Consider the following 22,362-nt stretch of genomic DNA (forward strand, 5'->3'; position numbering starts at 1 on the left):
ATATATATTAAATTTAAATTGATCTAATTAAAAATATATTGAAAATTTTGATTAATTAGGTCTTTGATCGAATTAATCGAACTTTATTCAATTTGATTCGGTTAGCGGTTAAAGAAAAAATCTATTACTTAGAATTAATAAAAAATTAATTCAATTAGTGATTAAATTAAACAAATGAACACCTCTAATACATTCGGTGTCAAAACTTTTTTAAAATGGATGTCATTTTCTTAATTATATGTATAAGTAAAATTGAAAATGTTTGGGGGGTGTCAATTGACATCACTTAGTGGCTTCTGTTCCATCGATATGATTTGGGTCGATTCGAATTAATCAAAATTAAATCTTAGAATCCGAAGATCAACTAAAAAAATTGTAACAAATATAGCATGATTGAAACGTACAAACAAAATAATCTCATAACGATTATTACATATTACCTAAAAATAGGCAAGCCATGAGCATCGAACAAGTAAATCTTTGACTTGCTCTACCCTTGGTTTCCTTTACCAAATAATATTGATTTTAAAACTTTAAAACTAATTATAAAGGGTAAATTATACCCTTTTTCACTGATTGCTTCATCTTCTATTTTATCCACCATATTTTCAATTTTTTCTATTTTGTTCACAGAATTTTATAGATGGAATCATTTTGCTCACTCTGTCGTTAACTCTCTAACGGTGTGATGATGTGTAATTTTTTCTTATTATTTATTACAAATTAATTGAAAATATAGACTGTAAATTACACGGTTCCTCACCGAACTTTCCTCTCTCTCATATTTTGCTCACCCAACTATAAAATAAAAACAGAAGGTGTCCAGATGCCACCACCGGCCACTATCGATCGCCGTAGATGGTGGTTGTTCGGTCTTAAATTTAATGGGTCGCTTTGCCTTGACACATTGAGTTCGAATCCAACCTCTATTTTGTTGAAACTTGCTCCAAAGTCCACAAATTGAAGATTACAAGTGAGGGAGCCAAAACATTTGAATCGAGATTCATGGATTTTGGGACATTTTCAGGTGAAACAAGTCAAACAACCACCAAATTTGGACTCAAGGGGTTGAGATGAACTGACCCATGAATTTTGAGACCGAATGACCATCACCAACGATGGTAGACGATGGCAAAAATGAAAAATGACGTGGTGGCTTGTGGCGGCAACCTATTACCTTATTTGCAAAGTAGAGAAAAATTGGGTGGAGAATAGGGTTCGAAACAATCTTATTTTAGTGTATATTTGAGTTTTTCAAAACGACATTATTTTGATACTTCTTTCATGTCATAACACCGTTAAAAAACTAACGGCAAAGTGAGCTAAATTATTTAATCTGTAAAATTCAGTGATGAAAATAAAAAATTTAAAAGTACATCGAATAAAATATGAGAGAGTAAAATTCCATTCAGCCTAGCTAAAATAGATTCCTTCAAGCTTCAAAACCCCATCAAAATTCCGCCAGATCTCAACGGTAATAAAAGTCCAAAACGCGGCTCTTATTTAATCATTTCATCCATTAAACAAAAAAGAGTTGAAAATTCCAAAAAAAAAAAACAAAAATAAATTATATAAACTTTCATACTAATCCTTTTTAAATTATATTTCTTTTTCTGTAGATTAATGTAAAGATTCTTTTTTGAGGGAATTCATGAGTGTCCTTTGTTTGATTCATCATCACCGTCATCATCATCTTCCTGGCAGTAAAAGCAGCGGCCTTGATATTGGTGGCTTTGAATGCAATTCACGGTCCCGTCTAGATCCTACGATTTTACTACTACCAACATCCCATACCCTTCTCTTTTATGTTTCTCTTTCTTCCAAAATGGCTTCAATGAATCATAACAAAACCCATTTCCCATATAACACCAGCCCCTCAACTACCACGGCCCCAAGCCCTTCAAAAGTAAGTTTTTCTTTCCTTTTTATAAAGTTGTTCTTGTTTCACTTTCTTAGGTAAATATTCAATGTCTTCATGCTATTTCTGTTTCTGGGTATCTTTTGTTTTTCATTTTGGACTAAAAAAATGTTCTAAACTGTTTCTGGGGTTCTTTTTAGAAGTTTTTTCTTTTTCATTTTGATATGTCCAAGTGCTTGTTTATGGTGGAAGACTTATTCCCCCCTCAATTTTCTTGGTAAAGATTCAATCTTCATAATCTTCTTGTTTATGTGTATCTTTTATTTTTCGTTTTGGGGCTTTTTTATTGGATTTCTAGAAGAAAAACATTGCTGATGAAGTGAGTGGAGAAAAGGGACAGAAGCTTGAATTTGAAAAAATGGTTGGCAGTGCAAGTAATGGTAGGCTTCGGCTAGCTTTTTCACTTGTAAATGGCTCCCAAGATCTAAGCCTCACGCCGGCGAGTACTGCCGGTTCCGAATGCGGTGCGGTTGAGTTCACTAGAGAAGATGTGGAGGCATTAGTGAGTGAGAGAATGAAATCCAAGAACAAATTTAACTATAAGGTGAGTGTCCCTGTGTTGCATTTATGGGTTTTCGGTTTGAGATAGTTTTGGATTTTATTCGATTGTTTGGGTTTTTCAGGAGAGATGTGAAAACATGATGGATTATATAAAGAGGCTTAGGCTTTGCATTAGATGGTTCCACGAACTTGAAGGAGAGTTTGCATTTGAACAAGAGAAATTAAGGTGTGCTTTGGAATTGACTGAAAGGAGATGCCATGAAATGGGTATTAAATCTTGTATTCACTTTGATTTATGTTAAATCGTATCAATTATTTACATTTGATGTAAATTACTCTACTTTGTTGTAGAGGTGGCTCTTAAAAACAAGGATGAAGAACTGAATTTGGTAATTTTGGAGCTTAGAAAAAGCTTAGGTTCCTTACAAGAGAGCCTCGTGAAAGAAGAATCCGAGAAGAAGGTAAAAACCGCCTGTTTCATTTGTAGACTTTCGTTTTTGCTTTTTTGTGTTCGAGATGTGATTAATGATTTCGAATGTAACAATCAGGCTGCAACGAATTCTCTTTTGAAAGAAAAAGAAGCTTTTATTAGTATTGAAAGATCAAAGGCTTCTCTCTCAGAAGAGCTTGATAAAGCTCAAGCTGAGCTCGATGGTGCCAATCAAAGGGTAAAGATAACGAAAATTTGATCTTATTCAAAGTCCTTTGTGCCTCGGGTTTTTCTATTGTTGTATTTACATTATAAGTTTACTTTCGTTAACCTATTCTTATGAGATTCTTGAACCCTGCAGATAGCATCAATAAATGATATGTACAAGCTACTACAAGAATACAACTCGAGTTTACAGTTATATAACAGCAAACTCCAGACGGATCTCGGTGAAGCTCATGAAACCATTAAGCGCGGGGAGAAAGAGAGATTGAACATTGTGGAAAATCTTCATACCTTAAGGGGTCAACATAAATCATTGCAAGATCAACTCACTTCATCTATGGTGCGTTTACATGATTAAAAAAGCCATTTCTTATTGCATATGTTTTATCATATGTAGTAATCTAGGCTTTCAATGGCATGTTAAGCACAATGCTTGATTATTAGTTGTCGCCTTGTCGGAGTTTATATATATGCAAGGTTTCCCAAGAAATAGGACACCATATTGTAAAAGAAATTCCTCAACTTTTTGATATTTATATATTACTTAATTTCTTAAAGAAGTTTTTAAAAATTTTGGGTTAGGCTTCCCAAGAAGGGGCTATGAAGCAAAAAGATGCTTTGCTAAATGAAGTCACGTGTCTTAGAATGGAGCTACTCAAGATTAAAGATGACCGGGACCAATATCAACGAGAAGCACAAAATCTAGCCATTGAAGTATCAAAATACAAAGAGTTGGCAACCAACTCAAGTGAATTAGAGGTTCGTTTTTGCTTTCTGATTTCTTTTTATTTCCCATTAAGTGCAAAGAATTGAATGTATTCTTATATGTTTCGAATCTTTTACAGGTGAAATGCTTGTCTCAAGGTAATCAAATACAAATTCTGCATGATCAATTAGCGGTTGCAGAGAGGAAATTACAGGTTATTTCATATTCTTTTCTTGAGAAGAACTATGTATTCATTACTATTAGTTTACTTCCTATTATAATCATGCTTCTTTTTTGACTTAGATGTCTGATATGTCTGCACTCGAGACAAAAATTGAGTTTGAAGGGCAAAAGAAACTCATAAACGAGTTACATAAATGCTTAGAAGATGCAGAATTTAAGCTTGTAGAAGGGGAGAAACTGCGGAAGAAGTTGCATAATACTATATTGGTAATGTTCTAAACTATGTCTTATGTTAACATTGCTGCAAATATGTTATCCCAATGGGTTGCATTTTCTATTGCAGGAATTGAAGGGGAATATCCGTGTATTTTGTAGAGTGCGGCCTCATTTATCTGATGATAGTTCGAGTAACCATGGGAAGGTTTTCTCTTATCCAACACTAACGGAATGCCTTGGACGCAACATTGACATGACACAAAATGGTGATGAACCAATATATTTAAAAGATAAAAATCTTTCATCTGATTTCATTACATAAGAATATATCGTTTCCGAAGTTTGAAATCCCATTTGATATTCTTCTATTTATCAGGGCAGAAGCATTCTTTCATTTTTGATAAAGTATTTATGCCCAATGCATCACAAGAGGAAGTTTTTATCGAAATCTCACAACTTGTCCAAAGTGCTCTTGATGGTTATAAGGTTACATACATACGTGCATATCACGAGAAGGTTGCAAGGATTTTCTTCTATCAGTACTTCATGCAATGGTTTATGCTTCTACAGGTTTGCATTTTTGCTTATGGGCAAACTGGCTCAGGTAAAACCTACACTATGATGGGCAAACCCGGACAGCCGGATGAAAAAGGATTAATACCCCGGTCGTTGGAACAAATATTTCAAACTACGCAAGCTCTTCGACGTCAAGGCTGGAGATACGAAATGCAGGTATGCAGTACTTTCTTTTTCCTCCTTAGTTTGTTTTCTATACTTTTGTGATATATTTGTTATCTCTTTTAGATATTAATTAGTGAACTTTTTCTTTGGTAATTGTTCATAGGTCTCAATGTTAGAAATATACAAGGAAACAATCCGTGATTTGCTATCAATAAACCGGGATTCCTCTCGAACCGAAAACGGTGTTGTTGGAAAGCAATATATGATTAAACATGACACAAACGGAAACACACAAGTCTCGGATCTTACTATTGTGGATGTTCGAAGTAGTAGGGAGGTCTCGTTTCTTTTAGAACAAGCTTCTCATAGCAGGTAAACCCTTTAGTGTATGCATATTATTGTCATCATCCAGCGTCAGTTTTGTTGAAAATTTCAGATAAGAAATATTAGAATTCGGTTCTACGATAGAGAATCGTGGACTAATGAAGTTTGTGTTTGTCTCATTCAGATCAGTGGGGAAAACTCAAATGAATGAACAATCATCGAGAAGTCATTTTGTTTTCACGATGCGAATAACCGGTGTTAACGAGGTAGGAGTTGATTTTTACTAGAATCTGCATTAATATAAAGCTATACCAGTCTCAATCTTTTCTTCCATGAACTATTGCAGTGTATTGTATATTTGACCATATCTGCATCATATTTCTGATACTCAACAGAGCACTGAACAACAAGTACAAGGTGTCTTGAATCTAATTGATCTCGCTGGAAGCGAGCGTCTTTCGAAAAGTGGTTCAACCGGAGACCGGTTAAAAGAGACTCAAGTATTTTTAACAATAATTATTATTTATTTCAGTATATGTTTTCATTTCCGGTTTTTGAGTTTTTCTATTATTCGGTTTTCATCCAGGCCATTAATAAAAGTCTATCGTCTTTAGCCGATGTTATATTCGCATTGGCAAAGAAGGAAGATCATGTACCATTTAGGAACTCAAAGCTCACTTATCTTCTTCAGGTAAGTCTCTCAACACTTGCAGTCGCACCGGATTACCAGTCTTAAGCATCTAATCTTCTTTCTTATTCCATGGTTAACCAGCCCTGTCTAGGTGGGGATTCGAAGACTCTGATGTTTGTAAATCTCTCCCCCGAATCCTCTTCAGCCGGTGAATCCCTGTGCTCTCTGCGTTTTGCAGCGAGGGTCAATGCTTGTGAGATAGGGACTCCCCGACGTCAACTCAACATCCGGACTTCGGATTCTCGATTGAGCTATGGTTGATCTCGTGTACGGGTTTCACCTTTGTTTAGCCATCTGTATCGATATTGTATTAGTAGATTGAGAAATGAGAGTGATTGTTAACACGTAATCATCTGTATAGTAGCCATTGCTGCTGTATTTTTAGCATGCAGTCCCTTCACTTACTACATTTATACTACTTATATGCTGAGCTGATTTCTTCAACATTTTTATTTATGCAATATTATTTTCTCAATATTTGTTTAATTATTTTAAAATTTAATATTAAAACCAACATTATTTTAAATATCAAAATAATTATATTAAAACAACGTCATTTTAATGTGTTAGATCAACAATCATTGATTATATGACGAAATAAAATAATTGAATATAAATCATTGATTATACGATGAAATACAATAATTGAATATAAAATTAAAATTTAAATACGTACATGTAAGAGTTTAATAATATAAACAAGTCGACAAACGTGATTAATTGATATTTGAGATAATCTTCCCTTTGAACATCACTGTCCCCAGGAACAGCAGAAGACCATTTTTATCGTTTTCAGTTCAGTTCCGTTTTAGTTCGTGTCCGATATCAAACCCCTTTCCAATCTTCAATCAAACGGACAATGTCTCCACTTCATCTATGCTCAATAAAGCACCATCCTTCACCGATAAAAACACTTGCTTTTCTCTTCTCTCCGCTTCTTTCCTTGCTCGCATTCATTCAATCCCAGAGAGTACAGGTGAAATCTTTCACTTCTAATTATTTCTCGAATGGGTTTTCACTTTTGTTACTGTTTTCGGTGTTGCATGTCGATGAAACGCAGTTTCCAGATTAGATTCATCGTGGGTTCATATAAAGCTGTTAAATCGATGCCTTTTCATTTTGTGGAATTTCTGGAAGAAAATGAAAATTCTGAAGTTTAGTTTATCTGTTGTGATGTAGTTTTAAACCAGTTTAACTGTGGGAATTGGCGAATTTTTTGTGTTAGTTTGGTCTTTACTTTTTTACATTTTTATCTGATATAAGAAATTTATAACATTCGAAGTTCATGGGAATTTTGAATAGAAATTTTAGATTTTGACGATTTGCATAAGATTTTTAGATAGAAAAATGGATATGGAGAATGATTTTCTTCTTCTTTAGTTATCTATATGATTTTCTGATCAACCGCATTTAAGATGAAAGTTTAAAATCTGATACCATTACTATGTTTTGCCGACTTTTCATTCTTCTTGAAGAGTCCTTGTCCGACATATCCGGGCATAAGTCGGGGATATGACATTCAAAATACATTGAAAAAAAAAATATTCGTTTGGGACACATATCGGTATCCGACACTCACTCTCAAGCCCAAATTACATAGTGTGCCAATGCCAAAATTTATATGAGGTTCACCAATGAAGAATGTGCTAGCTCAGACTAAGAAAGTGATTATCGTACTGCTTTGTTAATGCAAAAAGAACGACTAAGAAGATTGTGTCAATATATTTCTGTTTCGGGCTAGTCTAGATTTAGAAAGGAAGTAATTTTGCATATTTATTACTAGAAGCATATTTGGCAATAAAAAGGGACCGGTTCGTATTATGAAAATTGACTAGGTAGTACCTCTGATCTTGCATGATAGGTAATACCAGCTGCATATATTTTCTGGTAGAACATAACCGATGAAATGTGATTTAGCCTTAAGCCTTCGTAGCTTGTTGTTCATAATAATGCAGATAATGGCATGCATAAGTAGTTAAGACTGCTTGATACTGTTACTTATTTCTAATATATATTGGTCTGGAGCTATGATTCAAACACTATCCTCAACCTCAGTGAGGAAGCTGGCTTGAGACCAAACAAAAATCGAAAAAGGGTTTGCTTTAAACAATCGTTGTTTATTCGAAAAATATTCTTAAAAAAGCAATAAAAGAGAGATAATGAAGTTTGGGACACACTATTTGCATTTTGCGGTATTGTTCTCGGTTCGTTTCATAGTGTGCAAGAGTTATGCCTGTATTATTTTCAAATAATTTTTCGTATTCCGAAATGGAGACCGTTTCTCTGTTTTTTCATTTGTCTCTCTACGAATTAAGCATGGCTTTGAAGAGACTCATTGACTCGTAAACTTGTCTATTAGATCGATTTCTATTTTCGACACGATTGTGTTCATTTTCAACTCTCTGAACATGGAGATGATGGCTGACCGTGGAAATTGTTGAAAACAATCGGGGGTATGGAATTTTTGGACTTCAATTTTTGGTTATATGAATGTACCTTGATTTAGATGATTATGACATGTAGGAAGGTCGTCAGTTATATCCTCCTCGTGGATGCTTCCAAAACTTTCATGTGGATTGAGTTGTCATTTGCCAACAATGACATATTTGGTTGTCAGTTTCTAGCAGTGGAAAAAGGTAAAAAATTTACATTTTTACAGATTATAATGCAGCAAAGTTTGATAGAAAATTTACCATTTTAGCATTCGTTTTTTCCTCTCGTGGTTCTTTGATGTCTATTCCAGTGCATGCGTCCCACTTGTCGTAATGCATGAACTCCTATATTGGCACTTTGAAGGGGAATCTGTCAATAGACGAGCGTTATAAGTTCTGGAGTTATCTCTGTACCTCGATATCAGAAGCATTTTCTAGTCTCTTTTTCTCAACAGCAACCAGAGGCACCAATCGTAATCTGTGAGCTCCGAACCCCTTCTACTGTTTTCTTAATATTTGATCATTCATTTGTAAATCTATGCATGTGATATCCTTAGAATATATCTCTTTAGGGTGAGCGATGAAAGATTGCAGATTGCAAACTTTTCGTCCTGTAAAAGATCTAACATTCAGATCTTCCTCAATTTGATTCGTTTTAATTGAAAATTGCCCGACTGATGTGGATTCTTAATTAGAAATTTGATTTGTGGCTAACTTTACCCCTTTGTTGCAGTCATCGGGATCTTGGTTATTTAAATCGAGGCTAATAATATTGTTCTCTTTGTTGGTCACAATTTTCTCTAAAGATTGCTGCATGTTTATAACCAAAAATTCGAAATTATATTTGAAGAAAACTGAAATACAGGTGATTTTATTTGCAGGACACAAAATAGGCACGAAATCGTCGAGGAGCAATGTTGTGGTAAGTGTGTTATTTTCCTCCTGCTTTTTTCTCGAGTATTTTTATTGTTCGCTTTCTTCCATCTTTGCTTTCTAGATATCATTTTGGTTGCTTTGTTAGATTCCAGGTTCTTTCTTTTCCCATATTACTTTTAACTGTTTCATGCTGATGCATCGATTATGTTGTTATAGTGTCTAGTCGATGCATGTGTTGGAGTAATGAGATTGAATCCAAGATTCTGAATGTGACAGTGATGTGTTCATTGTGTAACTTAATCCACTCAAACAAAGGAAAAAACGCTGTTTTTTAGTTCAATCTCCGGAAATTGTGTCTGTAGTGCACCGGACAGTTGAGTCCTGAACAGAATGACAACGATAGTCATCGAATAGTAAACGAAATTTCAATACGTTGAGCATGCAAGTTTTTCTCTGTCTGTTTCCCCATTTTTTTCATGATGATTTTTTGTTGTGTCGGAAAATAGTACGTTTTGATATCTTTCCAGAGGTGAATGTGTCCATTATAATGTCTGAATATTATGTATCATTAATCTCGGTATTTGTTAACTACTGATATCTGCTGCATGTATAGTTTTCTCATTGGATGAAGGAGGTGAAAAAAACTAGAAATGGATGAAACCGGCGGTGAATGTGTTTATCGTGATAAGTGGTACGAAGTAGAGTGTGCAGAAAACGTGCTTGTCAATATACTCTCGAGGCTTCCGATTAAGTCAATTTTAGTATGCAAATCCATTTGCAAGCATTGGCACCGGTTGTTAAGTAGTCGGGCTTTCATTGACGAGCAGCTACTCTGGTCCCAGCAAAACTCGATTTACATTGTTTATCCGTTCATGGATGTGCTGATGGAATTATTTTTTGTGGATATCAACGGTGACATTGTTAAGAGGCTGAGCTTCCCGTATTGTGAGAACTTTTCTCCAATTACAATCATTTGTTCCTTTGATGGTTTACTCTGCTGTATAAACTATCCATGGAAAGCGAACTCGGGAAGGGTAGTTGATGATGAAATCGATCTGGAAATCCGTATCTGCAACCCTGTTACAAAAAAGGCTCTATTAATTCCGAAAGGTAGCCCATCCAATGAAAAGCCTTCCATCGGGGTTGCTTTTGGTCCAAAAATCAATGAATACAAGATATTTCGGTTTTTCTCTTCCAAGCGCATATCCCTAGCTAAACATCCCTCCCGTGTTAACCGTCGACAATGTGAGGTATATTCATCGAGCACTGGATCCTGGAGTGTCATAGGTCGTGTACCATACCGCCCGATGCATTCTAGCCATAGCCCCCTGGGGTCCAACCATGTTTTCGTCAATGGAAATATATATTGGTTTATTGCTTTGGATGAAGATCCGTTAATTCCGGGCTCGATCCTTACGGTTGACACAGAGGAAACCTTTGGAACTATTAACCTTCCAGGAGATGTCACAGAGCACTCATACTTGGTTAATCTCAAAGGCTGTTTATCCTTAGTTTCTGTACATGATGAGGATGAAATCATGAATATATGGATTCTCGACGACAAGAACGAGCCTAAATGGGAACTGAAAAGCAGAGATATCGTCCCCTTCTCGAATGATGAATGTGTCGAATTTGTAGTTGCAAGGGAGAATGACCTTTTTGTCATAACTTCAAGCCAGTACTATATCTATAATTCGGACCACAGGTTTTGGAGGGAGCTTTATTTACCAAGGATGTTCGAAACGAATTTTCCTGTCGCTTTCACATACGCCGAAAGCCTTCTTTCTTGTAAGTCGTTAGTTTTACTGATTAGATCTGTATGTGATATACGATATAAACAGTGTAGCTGCTTCTTTTGCAGGTGGTGGACGGATCGATCCTAGGATCGAATACATATCCGAAAGAAGCATATGATATGCTCTAGACTCGCTCTTCGTTGATCATAATAAGCTCCTCTTGCTGTATATCTGCCGTCCTCATTTGCTTTTGTACATGTTTTGTTAGGCATCCATCTTGAACTCTGAATCTAAATTGTCGTCGTTTATTAATTGCAGACCAAAGCTTCCGAGGATTGGGATATTGATCGCCTTCTTCATCATGCCATGAAATCCTTCTTGGGGACCGATAATGTTTACCTTCTTTATCTTTCGTTTTCGCAATGTTGTAAGGTTGTTTGTGCATCTGCCGTATGCAGATGACTTATTCCGACAAATCGACTTTGTCGAAGAAAACCGATGTTTATTTCACAGGTGTGATGTTATAGTTTTTGTTAAGCGTCAAGTTTCGAATTCTGAACGTGAAACAATTTTCTGTGTATTAAGTTTAGTAAAGAAATTAAAATGTTTTAAATTTTAGTGAACAAAATAGGAGAGAGTAAAATTTAAAGATAAAATTTATAATTTACCCTTATATTAAATACACCAATATTAATACATCTGAACTGTCAAATCAATATTATTATAAATTTCTACGTCAGCATTATGGATTATAATATTAACGTAATGAATTAACAATAAATGTCAACATTTTTACTCTTTACGTTAGCATATTAAGAATAAATGTTATATTTTCCGGTTAAAAAGAATTTTTTTTATAATTTACTAATTCAAAAATCTAATTAAATACGTTTTTTCACAAAAAAAAAAGAAATTAAATTAATTATTTGATACCAGTTCATGGATTAAAATACCCATTAAGCCAAAAAAAAAACGGCAGCGTTTTCAACCAAACTTTAACTACGTGGCTTTATATTAACCGGTACTGTTTTTAGCAAACTTTTTCTTAATTAAGTCGTCAACCTCACCCTATAAATAAATCAGCAAATTCCCCCAATTCCGCATTAGAATTGTAGATTTCGCCATTGGCTTCTCTTTTGATCTCGTCTCTCCCGTTCCAAATCTCTCTTAGAAGGTAATCTTTCATTATTGTTCATTCCTTTCTCTTTCGTAATTTTTGTTAGGTGTATTTAGGGTTAGGCTTTACCGTTTTATTCAATTCGGTAAATATAATGGCATCTGTTCGTAAAGACGTCGTCTTTCTTTTTCCGATTCAATATCAGGTATTTTCTTTGTCTTGGCCGTTTAATTGATTGCCGAATTCAATTGTTAATCTAGGGTTTGATGGGTTATTTCTGATCTAGCTTAAGGGTTAGGGTTCTTTTTTTATTTAGTGTATTTGTTTATTAGGCCTTCATAGTTGGGTAAACTGGCCTAAATTGAAGGTTAATTTTATGCTATTTAATTTTTGTTTATAGTGTTAGTCAATAATATATGTATGATCCACCTTGATTGATCATAAATGTTCTTTGTGTTCTAGCTTTTGATAATAGTTTTGAGCTATATGGCTACCAAAAATAAATCATCTTTGTTTAATTAGAATCTCTGTAATAGTTGTTGGCTTCTCTTGGAAGCAAAAATTTATATATATTTTTTAGTGTTTTAAGTTATAAATTAGTAATATGTTTCTTGTTGAAAGCTGATGCAGATCTTTGTGAAAACTCTTACTGGTAAGACCATCACCCTCGAGGTAGAAAGATCAGATACAATTGATAATGTCAAGGCCAATATCCAAGACAAAGAAGGGATCCCTCCAGACCAACAAAGGCTTATCTTTGCCGGTAAACAGCTAGAGGATGGCAGAACTCTTGCTGACTACAATATCCATAAAGAGTCCACCCTGCACCTTGTCCTTCGCCTCAGGGGTGGTATGCAGATTTTCGTGAAAACCCTTACTGGCAAGACCATAACCTTAGAGGTGGAAAGCTCTGATATGATCGATAATGTCAAGGCCAAGATCAAAGACAAGGAGGGTATTCCACCAGATCAGCAGAAAAGGCAAGGAGGGTATTCCACCAGATCAGCAGAGGTTAATTTTTTCTGGGAAGCAGCTCGAAGATGGTCGGACCCTTGCTGATCAAAACATTCAAAAGGAGTCTACCCTCCACTTGGTGCTACATCTCCGTGGAGGCATGCAAATTTTTGTGAAAACCCTTACTGGCAAGACCATAACTCTTGTGGTGGAAAGCTCTGATACGATAGATAATGTCAAGGCCAAGATCCAAGACAAAGAAGGGATCCCTCCAGACCAACAGAGGCTCATCTTTGCCGGTAAACAGCTCGAGGATGGCCGAAGCCTTGCTGATTACAACATCCAGAAAGAGTCCGCCTTCCACCTTGTCCTTCGTCTGAGGGGTGGTATGCAGATATTTGTGAAAACCCTTACTGGAAAGGCCATAACCTTAGAGGTCGAGAGTTCCGATACAATTGATAATGTCAAGGCCAAGATCCAAGACAAGGAGGGGTTCCACCAGACCAGCAGAGGTTAATTTTTGCCAGGAAACAGCTTGAGGATGGTCTAACCCTTGCAGACTACAACATTCAAAAGGAGTCTTGGAATTCAAAAGTAACTTGAACTGAATTGTGATAGTTATATGTATGGCATGAGTATGTTCAGTTTCAAGGGTTCTTGGAGAGCTGTATCGCCATGCTCATTTCCGAGTATGCATTTGGTACAGGTTCTAGTCTCGAAGAAGAAAAAGGACAAGTCGGAGCAAATATATTTCGGTGCTAAAGTGCCTAATCTTGGTCTTTCGGTTTGATTTTACTAGGTTGGCATTGTGAAGAAGGAAAACATCAAAATCCATGGATTCTAAGATGCAGCAAGCTCAAGGCTTTCTGCTAACTTGTGTGCCTTGTTTCGAACCCGGAATTAGTACCCGATTAGGAAAATATAATAATATCTACGCTGTTATATCATCACTATGTAGCGATTTTTGCATTTTGTTAAGAATAGTGGTGGAAATATTTGATTAGCTATGAAATAATAGAAGCCTGCAATAATTGATGATGTTATTTTCTGGATGAACTTTCATTGAAGTGAAAATGAACATATCGTTTGCTAGTGTGATATTCCATTAGAAGGGGAGGAAGAAGGTGGAGCATATTTCACCAAAGACAAATCAAACCAAGTATTTAAATCATATTTCAGGAGCTCATGCATGGTATAAATTAATAATATTGGGATCATGTAATTTTATTAATTTAAAGATATTGATTAATCGTTAAATTAATAATTTATTAATTTAAAGATTTTTTTCCCCAAGAACTCATATTATTATTCACGAGGTTGATACGGTGATTAATGGTTTTGGATACTGTAATAAAATGGATGTCAATTGCCTATTGAATTATTCGGATAAAAATAATACATGTTCAAAGGTCCAGAGTTTAAAAAAATTTGTAGTTGATGATATTGAAAATCGTATTTAGGATAAAACTAAAAATGATATGTCTTTACAACTAATTACGGGAAAAGAAACAATTACAAGAGAAAAAGTGTATGCATAGAATTTTAATAGAATCTATAATTTGTAGTGTTGATCAACCTCTCAGGTTTACTCACCGATCAAATTGCTTTTGGTATTTAGTTCCTTAATTTTATGTATTTCTCCTATAATTTATTCGATTCAACTTAAATTTAAATAGAGATTAAAATAACTCGAACTTGAATATCAATACTATTAACTATAACATCAATATCGTAGCGATTAATGATGGTTTCTGTTAATAAAAACTTATAGGGTAAAGTATACAAATAATCTCCAGACTATAGAGTGGGCAAAACTTTCGAGATAATGTTCTGGAAAAAATTAATTCACGAGATAAAGCACTCCCAAGATTAATTGCTCAAATAAGGTGAAATCCAATGTTGGTCGTAGGTCGCCATGCCTTCAGGGCGACCTACTAGGTCGCCATGTCTTCCCGGCGAGCTACAAGAGATTGCATGTGCCATGCACGTCCCAACACGCTGGGCATCTGAGGCCATCCGACCGAGGCCATCCGAGAGCATCCGAAAGCATCCGAGGTCATCCGAGAGCATCCGAGGCCATCCGAACGAGCTATGCGAGGGCATCCGAGGTCAACCGAGCGAGCTATGCGAGGGAATCCGAGGGAAGCCGAGCGAGGGTAGGTCGCCCGGAGGGTATGGCGACCTATTTGTTGGGACGTGCATGTGCATAGGTCGCCCGGAGGGCATGGCGACCTATGTGTTGGGACGTGCATGTGCCATGCAACACGTTCATTCTCTCTGTTTGAGCAAGGGTAGGTCGCCCGGAGTGCATGGCGACCTACAAGGTCGTCCGGAGTGCATGGCGACCTACGGCCAACACTGTGGATTTCACCCTATTTGAGCAATTAATCTTGGGAGTGCATTAGCTCGTGAATTAATTTCTTTCAGAACATTATCTCGAAAGTTTTGCCCTATAGAGTGTTACTTTATTAAGTCTCTAATTATTAAAAGTTATAAAATAGACATTTGACTACAAGGTGTTGCTTCGTTGATTCCTTCCACTAATAAAAGTTATAAAATAATCACCTGACTAATCATATATTCCAAACTCGTCATTTTCTATTAAAATATCGATAATTATTTGAGTTGGACGTTAACATGTTGATTCGGATGTGATAGTCGTTTGAGATTTTGAGATAAAATTTTATCGTATCTCAATCAACAAGTTACCGTCTAGCTTATACTGCCGCCAATTTTTATCAAAAAAGGATGAATTTAGAATATATGAATAATCAAATGATTATTTTATAACTTTTAATAGTTATAAAACTTAACAAAACAACACTCTATAACCTAGTACCATTTTATTTTATAGGCCACCGTTGAAACTAGTCTATTAAAATTGTATATAAATATTTGAAACCCTAAATAAATAATCAATCACTTTCAACCGAAACCTTTAAAGAGCTGAACTCTCACTTCTTCCGAGAATTTGATCCCAAATCCACTTTCTTCAAGAGATATTGGCATAACGAAATGTCCGGCGGAGGCGACGGTGCAGATGAAGGGGAAAGTATGTCGCCGACACAGGAGTTAAACGATGCCATAACGTATGTAAACGCAGTCAAGGAGGCGTTTCAAGATCAAGAAGAGAAGTATGTCATGTTCCTTCAAGTCATGACCGATTACATGGTTCAAAGGTATACTGAGTTTCGAAACCTCGAGCTTTTATTGACGGACAACGAACTTGTAGCTCTACTAATATTCGGTACATCTTTTGCCTTATGCAGGACTGACATAATTGGTGTCTTTGCCCGAGTGAGAGAGTTATTCCAAGGGCACGACAACTTGATTTCTGGGTTTATTGCCTTCTTGCCCAAGGGGGATCAGGAAGGTAACTTCTTTAATCAATTCTTGAAATGGGTTTGCTGTCTTCAAAGATTACTCCTTTGTCAAAAACAATTCAATTGTTTTCGGTTTTCGGCTTTACAGGGATGGAGATGATAAAAGATGAATGGTGAGTTGTTTACTTTAGGGTTTGTTCATCCCCCCTCTGTCTGCTTGCTTTTTAGGTTTTGCATGGTCGTTGCTTTGTTGGCTCATCGTAAAGGGTTTCATGATAAGTTACTTTGTTTCTGCACGCTAAGCAGTGGACAAAACCAAGTGTCTGGTGGAAGCGAGGCCGCCGCAGGTCGAGGAGGAGGTGCAGAAGGGAGATGTCTGCCGCGGAAACCGACTAAAGACGACGCCGTGGCGTATCTAAAAGAAGTCAAGGAGACGTTTCATGATGAAGAAGACAAGTACAACATGGTGCTTCAAGTCTTAAAGAATTTCATGGATCGAAGGTATCTCATCTTTTAGATCAGATAACTTGGGGTCGGATCGAATTCATGTTTTGTTTCATCATTCATGCAGGATTAACGTAGTTGATGTCATTGCTCAAACGAAAGAGTTAGTGAAAGGACACACCAACTTGATCGATGGATTCAATACCTTTCTCCCAAAGAAAAATGAAATTAAAGTCGACAAGGTCATAGACGAAGCTCAAGCGACAAAGATCTATCATGAAACACTCGATTTAATGATGAGTATACGGGTAAAATACTAAAATACTCGAACTGTCGTGCCGATCTTGTAAATATTCATTTTCAATGATCTAGTTTTATCTATTTTACACTGTGCAGGAACGCTTTCAAGATGAGGATGAACATGTACTTGAATCGTTTGTGGATACAATGAAAATGTGCAAGGGGAAGCGCATGGGATTAATTGAGGTCTATAACATGGTAATAAGGTTAATTAAGTTAATTTTGATCTATTATGAAATCATTACATGTATGTGTTCTTGTTGCTTTCAGGTTGCTCCTCTTTTGAAGGACTATCCGGATCTGATCCAAGAGTTCAAGAGTTTTGTTCCAGATTTGAAGTTCTAATATTCTCATGTTACAAAAAAATGTCACTACATTTCAATGATTCTAAATTGTTCGCCAAACGTTTTGAACATTTTTCATCCCAAATTACACGTATATACTAATCGGATCCTTTGTTAATAAAATTGTTTGGTCAAGTTATATTATTATATGTTTTAAAAAAAACAAAATTTAGATTAAACTATTGTTGAATCGAAATACATATTTGAATAAATTTAGGGATGAAATTGAAAGATTCAAAAGTTTGGGACTAATTTAGAATGAGATCTATAGTTTGGGGATAAAATTGAAATGTTTAAAAGTTTAAGGAATAATTTAGAATGAGAGTCATAATTTAGGGATGAAATTAGAATGTTTAAAAGTTGAAGGACCAATTTAAAATGAGAGTCATAGTTTAAGGATATATGATGCAATTAGAATGTTTAAAAATTTAAGGACCAATTTGAGATGAGAGTCATAGTTTATGTGATAGCTCATAATCAGTGATGGAGTCGCACATAATTGCGGGTGAGTACATAATCAGTGGCAGAGTCGCACATAGTTGCGGGTGAGCACGTAAGATCTGAATTTTCTTCGGTTAGTTCTTTTTTTTATTGATGGCACAAAATTGTTGCAACCAAAGTTTCAGTTCAGCTTTTCCAAAAAAAAACATTAAGAGTTTGTTCTTCCTTGTTTTTTCGATGGCTAACTCCATTTTCAGATGTCAAAGCAAAGGTTTTTTAGAATTGGGGTTCTTTTGTTTCATGCAGATGATGATTCAAAAGGCTCATGCAAGAGAATTCCAAGTGAATTGGGGTCTTCACAATGGCTCCAATGCTGAAAATTACAATCAATGGGCTGAAAAGAACAGATTTCAGATTGGAGACTCACTCGGTAAGTTTCTGTTATTGAGTATATTACTCGGATTCGTCGTGTTTTCTAAACATACTCGTGTTTCAAAAATATTTGATTGTATCGATAAACGATTCGATCTTTCAAATGTTATATTGGTAGTTAGTGTTACATTTTTTTTCTTTGTTTTTGACGCTATGTATGTGTATGATGGCATGGCATAGTGTTTAGCTATGCACCAAACGATGCTTCAGTGCTGCATGTGACCGAGGAGGCCTACAAGAACTGCAATTTAGAGTGCACCGATCGCCAAATACACCGATGGCCACACTGTTTTCTCATTGGATCGTTCAGGTCCTTACTATTTCATCAGTGGCAACAAAGACAACTGTGGAAAAAACGAGAAGTTGGTGGTGGTTGTCTTGGCCATGGATTTAAATTGATGTCGCGGTCACGTTGCATTTATTGACTTGATGTAACAGGAAAAAACGACAACAACGGTCCGTTGTCACAGTGATCAGCCGTTGTCGACTGCTATTGGTGTGAATGAGTTTATTTTGGACAATAGCGGTAACGGACGACGACCACGATATAGCGGCCATTATACCGCGACGCGACCGTTATTTGAATCTCTAGTCTTGGCTGATCGAAGCAACCGATCTTTCGACCGAAAATGAAACCGTGGCTCCTTCTCCTTCGCCAGTTGGTTCTACCGAGCCACCGTCCCCGACACCTTTGGGCGAGTCTCCGCCAGAAGTGACGGTTGAGATTAACCCGACTCTGGCACCGAGTGAAGAGACTAATCAGTCGAAAAATGCCGCCACTTCTTTGGTGTTGATGCGTGTCACAGGTTCTACTATGGGAGCAATGCTTGTGGCTACAACTCTTGTTTTAGGTTTCTAAGAGGGAGATTTCCATTCATGAATTTGGAGTTCTTCCCTATTATTCTTGATTTTTTAGTTTATATATTTATTTGTTTGATTTCCTTTGTGGGTGTTTATTTGGTTAAATTGTTTTTTCTTGATAATTGATAAAATTTATAATTTAACTTCTTTTTAATTTTAATCGACTTCTATACAATAAATTATGTAAAACTTTTTAGTTTTATATATTTTTAAGATCACAAGATTATCGAATATAAATTATAAATATTTAACATGAACACTTTTTTAAGATAAAAAGAGGAAAAAATATTTTGTCCCCAATTTTTGGGTATCAATGTGAAAAAAGATTTACCCAATGTTCCGAGGTTGGAAAATATCAAAGTTTTTGCATTGAAGTGAAATGAACTTATTTCCTATTTCACCAACTAGAATTAGAAATAAAAATCATTTCCATAATATAATAATCCTCACTAATTAGACTCCTTTACACAATTAACATTTCCCCCCTCTTTTCTCTATCAAAAGTTTTTGCCCAATTCTACCTTTTTCATCACCCTAATCGTGTTGTGTAATATTGAATCCAAAATGCCAGCAACCTGCAGTTGAAACATCGTGATTTAAGGGCTGATACAGTATGGAAAAGCGAACGGTTCGGGACGGGGGCAGTAAGATACTAACCGTGAAAACACCTCCGATTATAGCACAGACGTTAGTGAGGAAGTGCGAAAACGATTTCGGGTTTTCCGTTATCAAAACCTGAGTACGGAATCAAAATGAAAAACAAATATCCATTCGACTAATGAAAAACAAGGAGAATGGAAGGTAAAAACTTGGGGAAAATAATTAAGCAGCTTGGACAATAACCTGCATTGGAGATAACTCGAAATGAAACTTCACAACGGGTATGTATATGGTTTGAGCTAGACTGCTGTGCGCGGTGTACTCGTATTCCTCGATTAACGTATGTTCCCGAGAATATTTTACTGTAACCACCTCTGTTTTGACTATTTGAAGGTAATGCTCTATCTGAAAATGCAATTAAGGTAATTAGTATAGACTACATAGAGTCCACTCACATCGCCAATTATCAGGAATTAGTTAAGATCATTTATAAGTTTTAGAGTGAGGATTTCTTAGAACAGAGTATTCTTTAGTCTCGACTAAAGGTCAATGCATATACTCGGCCACAGCGGTAAAACACCAATTGCTTTGAAAAGATGCGTATAAGATGTCCATTGACAACAAAATGAACTTAAGAGGTAAAACAAGCAATTGAACAGAAAGGATCGAATAAAAGAACTTACAGTAACATTTACATCTGAATCCCGATGATTAATGAATGACCGACCATTCAACCTGTCATGGCTTCTTCCAAGATGAGGTATCAATCGCTTTGCATTACTCAGCAACCAAGGTGAAATCGTTTTTCCAAACGAAAGGTGGCTTATGACATGAGACATGTTCATTTTAGAAGCATCAAAAGAATGGGCGCCTGAACGAGCAGAGATTATGAGGTTGCCGGGAACCTACAAAGTGCAAGCCACTTGATACGTTAAGGAATATGAAGAAAAACAGTTCTGAATTGGCATACTTTCAGATCAAAGGGATCATATAACCTATGTTGCTCCAATTCTTTATTCTGGTCAAATTAATCCGACACACATTGATATGGTGATAATCTCCAAAGATCCTCCAAATACATGGAAAAACATAGGAAAATCTAATGATGCTTATGTTAGACACACATGATATCCAACACTCACACCAAAGTCCGAATAACAAAGGGTATAACTACATTCTACAGCTCATTTATCTCACTGATAAACGTAAATGATTGAACAAAATAATTACAAGTAAATAAATCTAAAGAACAGAATCTTAGAATCATAATTATTACCTTCTTTACACGCACGTATCCTTCAATTCTGCATCCTCCAGTCAATGGTGCCGGTCGTTTAGATACATTGGATTTATCCTCTAAAGCAAGCACCTGGTTCTCCCGTGGAACAGAAGCAACCAAATCTTCCATTGCCTAGAAGATATTCGCATTAGGTCATGTATGCACACCTTTATCTTATAAGATTTTTATAACTGATCTGTAAAGTTAAATAGTCAATTCAAAACTAGCTTAGTCGTGTACCTTAACCAGTGTTTCTGTATCACGGTCTCCATAATAAGATTCATGTTCATGGTGTCCATGGTCCTCCCTGAAACAAATGCACGAACAAAGTGAATCAGCATTGCATGTATATATAAAGTTCAGCCGCACTGATCAGCCTAGATAGAAGAATGTGTAATTATCCTCTAGCTGGTGGTCAAACAAAAGTGGAGGGTTAAACATATGCCTGAAAACATAGTACATTAACGAGCTTCACATATGGGAATATAATTATTGTTAAGTAACAAGCAACATAGAGAAAAGCAGAGTGTGGAAGATTCAAAGAACAGATATATAGTAATAATTCCTTTTACCTCAGATCACTGCCTTTACGAAAAATGCGAATGGATGGATACCCTTGAATATGATGCCTATACAAAGGACACAAGTGAGCATATAAACCAGAAAAGGAAGAAAGAGAAAAAGAGAGAAGATTAAATTTGTGGCAAAGTTCTGAAAAAGATGCAACATTTAGGAAACAATTCTATAATAGAAGCAAGAAAACACATTTAAACATGTGGAGATAAATATTGATATGAATCTGCAACATCAAAAAGATCAAAACACAACAATGTAGTTAGAGGTCATAGCATTAATTAACATTTGAAGAAACTTCAAACAAATAAATACCTCTTACACAGGTCAACTTCTACAGTGCAATCAACCTTGGCCAAAAGAATACGCCCATCCGACTCTGGATCATATCTGTAAAAGGCAAGGGTGCAAATGCATGCCAAATCAAGAAACAATTTACAATTTTAATCCGCAGAAATGAATTGGTGTATGCTCAGACCTCTCCTTTATTATGTTGGCAGTTTTCTCCCATGACGGTCTCTGAAACGCAAAAAGTAACATGGTGAGGCAAGGGTTTAATCATCTCTAGGTGCTGTTTTTGAAAGCAAGTAGACAAACATGCATTTGCTTCAAGGAACACAGAGCCTCATAAACTAAGGTCCTACTACAGAATTTATCACATCAAAGAGTGTATTAGAGAGTTACTAAAATGTTCAATGGTCCAAAAGAAAAAATTGATTACTAATAATAGGAGATTTGGAAACAATATCAGTATAACATGTAATGACCACTTTAC

The 22,362-nt window shown here is 35.9% G+C and overlaps 3 protein-coding genes and 2 pseudogenes across 6 annotated transcripts in view; 4 read left to right on the forward strand and 1 right to left on the reverse strand.

Annotated features, from left to right (window-relative positions):
- The first annotated feature begins 1,624 nt into the window (after positions 1–1,624).
- Positions 1,625–22,330, forward strand: LOC120205257 (kinesin-like protein KIN-14N). Of its 2 annotated transcripts, XM_039205164.1 has the most exons (18): positions 1,625–1,906; positions 2,217–2,462; positions 2,542–2,686; positions 2,771–2,880; positions 2,968–3,087; positions 3,211–3,414; positions 3,657–3,833; positions 3,920–3,994; positions 4,084–4,230; positions 4,307–4,445; positions 4,556–4,665; positions 4,750–4,911; positions 5,024–5,232; positions 5,369–5,450; positions 5,580–5,684; positions 5,771–5,875; positions 5,957–6,142; positions 22,321–22,330. In XM_039205164.1, exons 1-17 carry the CDS (start codon positions 1,652–1,654, stop codon positions 6,134–6,136), a joined length of 2,571 nt encoding a protein of 856 aa, XP_039061095.1. In that variant the 5' UTR covers positions 1,625–1,651; the 3' UTR covers positions 6,137–6,142; positions 22,321–22,330. The 2 variants fall into 2 exon arrangements, with proteins under 2 accessions (XP_039061095.1, XP_039061096.1); XM_039205165.1 differs by lacking the exon at positions 22,321–22,330 and having other exon boundaries at positions 5,957–6,284.
- Positions 9,722–11,468, forward strand: LOC120205260 (F-box protein At5g49610-like). The gene is made up of 3 exons (XM_039205169.1): positions 9,722–10,971; positions 11,045–11,144; positions 11,238–11,468. Exons 1-2 carry the CDS (start codon positions 9,834–9,836, stop codon positions 11,095–11,097), a joined length of 1,191 nt encoding a protein of 396 aa, XP_039061100.1. The 5' UTR covers positions 9,722–9,833; the 3' UTR covers positions 11,098–11,144; positions 11,238–11,468.
- On the forward strand, positions 11,938–13,937 carry LOC120205261 (annotated as a pseudogene).
- LOC120205335 lies at positions 18,028–19,133 on the forward strand (annotated as a pseudogene).
- LOC120205258 (protein disulfide isomerase-like 5-4) overlaps positions 19,551–22,362 on the reverse strand; it is a 29,217-nt gene continuing 26,405 nt past the window's right edge. For 2 of the 3 annotated variants that reach the window (XM_039205167.1, XM_039205166.1), the window contains 9 exons: positions 22,066–22,106; positions 21,903–21,977; positions 21,587–21,643; positions 21,255–21,321; positions 21,012–21,146; positions 20,419–20,640; positions 19,979–20,140; positions 19,793–19,870; positions 19,552–19,710 (listed from right to left, as the gene is read on the reverse strand). In XM_039205167.1, coding sequence (XP_039061098.1) covers positions 19,633–19,710; positions 19,793–19,870; positions 19,979–20,140; positions 20,419–20,640; positions 21,012–21,146; positions 21,255–21,321; positions 21,587–21,643; positions 21,903–21,977; positions 22,066–22,106 — 915 coding nt within the window. In that variant the 3' untranslated portion in view covers positions 19,552–19,632. Of the gene's footprint in view, positions 19,711–19,792; positions 19,871–19,978; positions 20,141–20,418; positions 20,641–21,011; positions 21,147–21,254; positions 21,322–21,586; positions 21,644–21,902; positions 21,978–22,065; positions 22,107–22,362 lie in introns of all 3 variants that reach the window. The other variant, XM_039205168.1, reaches the window with a different exon arrangement.

The sequence above is a fragment of the Hibiscus syriacus genome, unplaced genomic scaffold, assembly GCF_006381635.1.
Source record: "Hibiscus syriacus cultivar Baekdansim isolate YM2019G1 unplaced genomic scaffold, ASM638163v2 tig00012370_pilon, whole genome shotgun sequence".
Lineage (NCBI taxonomy): Eukaryota > Viridiplantae > Streptophyta > Magnoliopsida > Malvales > Malvaceae > Hibiscus > Hibiscus syriacus.

What these genes read in the sequence shown, in the direction of transcription:
- LOC120205257 (XM_039205164.1), top strand. Translation starts at nt 1,652, where the DNA reads ATGAGTGTCCTTTGTTTGATTCATCATCACCGTCATCATCATCTTCCT. An exon ending in GTGCTCTTGATGGTTATAAG is followed by an intron (nt 4,666 to 4,749) that starts GTTACATACATA and finishes ATGCTTCTACAG; the next exon opens with GTTTGCATTTTTGCTTATGG. An exon ending in GAATAACCGGTGTTAACGAG is followed by an intron (nt 5,451 to 5,579) that starts GTAGGAGTTGAT and finishes GATACTCAACAG; the next exon opens with AGCACTGAACAACAAGTACA.
- LOC120205260 (XM_039205169.1), top strand. Translation starts at nt 9,834, where the DNA reads ATGGATGAAACCGGCGGTGAATGTGTTTATCGTGATAAGTGGTACGAA. An exon ending in CGCCGAAAGCCTTCTTTCTT is followed by an intron (nt 10,972 to 11,044) that starts GTAAGTCGTTAG and finishes CTTCTTTTGCAG; the next exon opens with GTGGTGGACGGATCGATCCT.